We start from the raw sequence: 2573 nt of genomic DNA, 5'->3' as shown, positions 1-2573 counted from the left end.
AGTCTGGCTTGTCTTAAGCTAACATGCATCTTTGTAACACCGACTGTATCACTGGCTTGATCCTTAGAATCTGGGCATAAAAGTGTCCATTTGGTAAAAGTTTGTCAGGAGAAAACCTGACTAACTACTAATGAGAGTTTAGCAATATTGTGGCTGAGAAAGGATTTAACTTCTGTAATAACATGAATTTTGGGGCTGAGAAGGGGGTGGGGGGGGGGTTAATTGTTTGCTATTTGGAGGATGGAAGACAAAATATGAATTATAGGTTGAACAGGTTACAAAGCTGTGGAGATGTTTCAAACATACTCCCTTCACATCCATTTCTAGGAACAGGTATAGCAAAAAGTGGCGTGAATTTATTTCTTTTGAATATTACAAAACAGATTATATAAAAAACTGTCTGTACAAAACAGCCACGATACAAAATTGAATGCAGGCCAGTTTTTATAGCTACAGACTGTCTAGATTCAGGTTCTGCATTCAAATTGCTCTCCACAGGAAGTGTACAAACTGGCCCAGACCTGGGAAAACAGCCCAGCTCATTTGCCAAGCCATGAAACAGGCTGGCACCTGTCAAATAGTTTTTTTTCATTCCACCAGTATTAGTTATTGTCTGGAATTTGAACACTTTCTGTGTAGCTGCCAGTTGATGTCCGACAAATCCTTCTGCACAAACTCGTCCTTTTTACTGTATCTCTCCGATGTAGAGTCTTTTGTCACTCGATGCGGAAAGAACTGTTGGAATAAAAAAAAAAGGTAGATTTCAGTTAATGTAAAAACTTTGCCTCATGCCACGGCAGTTAAGAGTTAAATTAGAAAACTGCATCTATCCAGCCTTAGTCTGAAATATCCAATGCAGTTGATTTATTGTCAATTACAACAGCAACAATTGTGGACAATAAAAGGCCAGAAGACTAATGCACCAAGTTCACTCATCAACAATCTATAGTCACTAGTGAAGTTCATGACTCCAGCAGAAATACTGGTGAAGAGATGCCACTATCAAAATGCCAAATAAACACAAAAACTAAGCTGAAACAACTAATTGTTCAACAAATTTGATAACTTGTTCATGTTCACTAGGTAATTTACACCATAAAATATTCTAAAAGCACATTTGTGTGTCGTGAGTTAGCTATCTCAACTTTGTTTACTGGTAACTTCAGTAGCACTTGGGAATTTTAACTGAAGTTTTGTCAAACTCAACTCATGATAAATATGAAAAGAGAAAATCCCTAAGGAAAAGAATGTACTTATATAGCATTTCTCATGTTAAAATTTTACCAAATTAGTTCATAACCAATGCTGAAAGTTTCCAGCAGTAACAAGTGGCTAGATAATCGATGATAGAAGCCATGACACCAGAAGAATCTGGTTTGTCTGTATACTGCCATGTAATACCCATACCCATGATTTGACGAGAATGAACGAATGAATGCCAAGCAACAACACAATATTCCCTCAAAACTGCACTGAAATACTAGCCTCGATAATGTGTTCAAGTCAGAAGTGGTGATTGTAGACGTTTTTAATCTGTTCAGAAGTATTATTAATATATCTCCAAAGCAGGTGAGACTTGAACTCTGGTCTTCTGGCTCAGGGGACACTCCTCCTCTGGAGGTGAAGAGTTATATTAAGTGAACATAAACTAGATAAATGTGTGGTGAAATGGAGCAGGTAGGGAAAGAGAGAGAGCATGAGAGTGTAAAAAATAGGGAGTCCGAAAAATCAATTTGGTGTAAACCATGATGCTAACTGATGCAGTGCTTGTAAGGTCTTGCAACGGCTGCACTGAAGATTTGCCCTTACGTGAGAAGAGCAGACAAAGGAAGCACATGGTAAGGACAATGCAGGAGAGACAGAGAGCACGAGAGCACAGTTACCGCCTTTGCTGTTTGAATTTGTGTATCGCTGGATATCGGAGTGCATCTGGGAAAATTAACAAACAGTGAAATTCACAACTAATCTTGGAGGAACTGTTGGGCGAAGTTCACAACACAGAATCAGATAAGTAATTGTTGTTTTAAGTCTGTCCAAGAGAAAGGCTGCAGCAGTGAGTGTAATGGATTCTTTCTTGATTATGTTTTTGGAGAGAAGTCTCTTGATTAAACTTAAAATATAAGCCATAGCTATTAATTTATCCTGAGGCAGTGTTTGTAGAGGAATAAGACGGTGTTATTTTCTGGGTCTGTAGATTGTGAAGGAGCAAAAATGGCCTTTGCAGTGATATGTACTTCTTGTCAGATGTGGGAGTTTAAAGAGAGTTTAAGGGTTACTGCAGATTATATCTGATATAAATGCTGTTGGATGCGAATCTTATCAGATCGAGTGGATTGGTTGGAGAGACAGATAGAAGCGATGAGGAAATTGCAACAGCTACAGTATGTGATGGATGGCAGTTATAGAAAGGGGGGAAGTATCAGATCGAGTGGATTGGTTGGAGAGACAGATAGAAGCGATGAGGAAATTGCAACAGCTACAGTATGTGATGGATGGCAGTTATAGAAAGGGGGGAAGTCTCAGATACAGTCACATAGATGAGTTAACTCCAGGAAGGGTAAGAGAGGTAGACA

The 2573-nt window shown here is 38.8% G+C and overlaps 1 protein-coding gene across 1 annotated transcript in view; it reads right to left on the bottom strand.

The window, feature by feature from the left end:
- Positions 1 to 334: 334 nt before the first annotated feature.
- snrnp40 (small nuclear ribonucleoprotein 40 (U5)) overlaps positions 335 to 2573 on the bottom strand; it is a 26789-nt gene continuing 24550 nt past the window's right edge. Inside the window, exon 10 of the mRNA XM_043717418.1 lies at positions 335 to 735. Coding sequence (XP_043573353.1) covers positions 686 to 735 — 50 coding nt within the window. The 3' untranslated portion in view covers positions 335 to 685. The remainder of the gene's footprint in view (positions 736 to 2573) is intronic.

The sequence above is a fragment of the Chiloscyllium plagiosum genome, chromosome 27, assembly GCF_004010195.1.
Source record: "Chiloscyllium plagiosum isolate BGI_BamShark_2017 chromosome 27, ASM401019v2, whole genome shotgun sequence".
Lineage (NCBI taxonomy): Eukaryota > Metazoa > Chordata > Chondrichthyes > Orectolobiformes > Hemiscylliidae > Chiloscyllium > Chiloscyllium plagiosum.
This window is presented reverse-complemented; position numbering and strand designations above follow the sequence as displayed.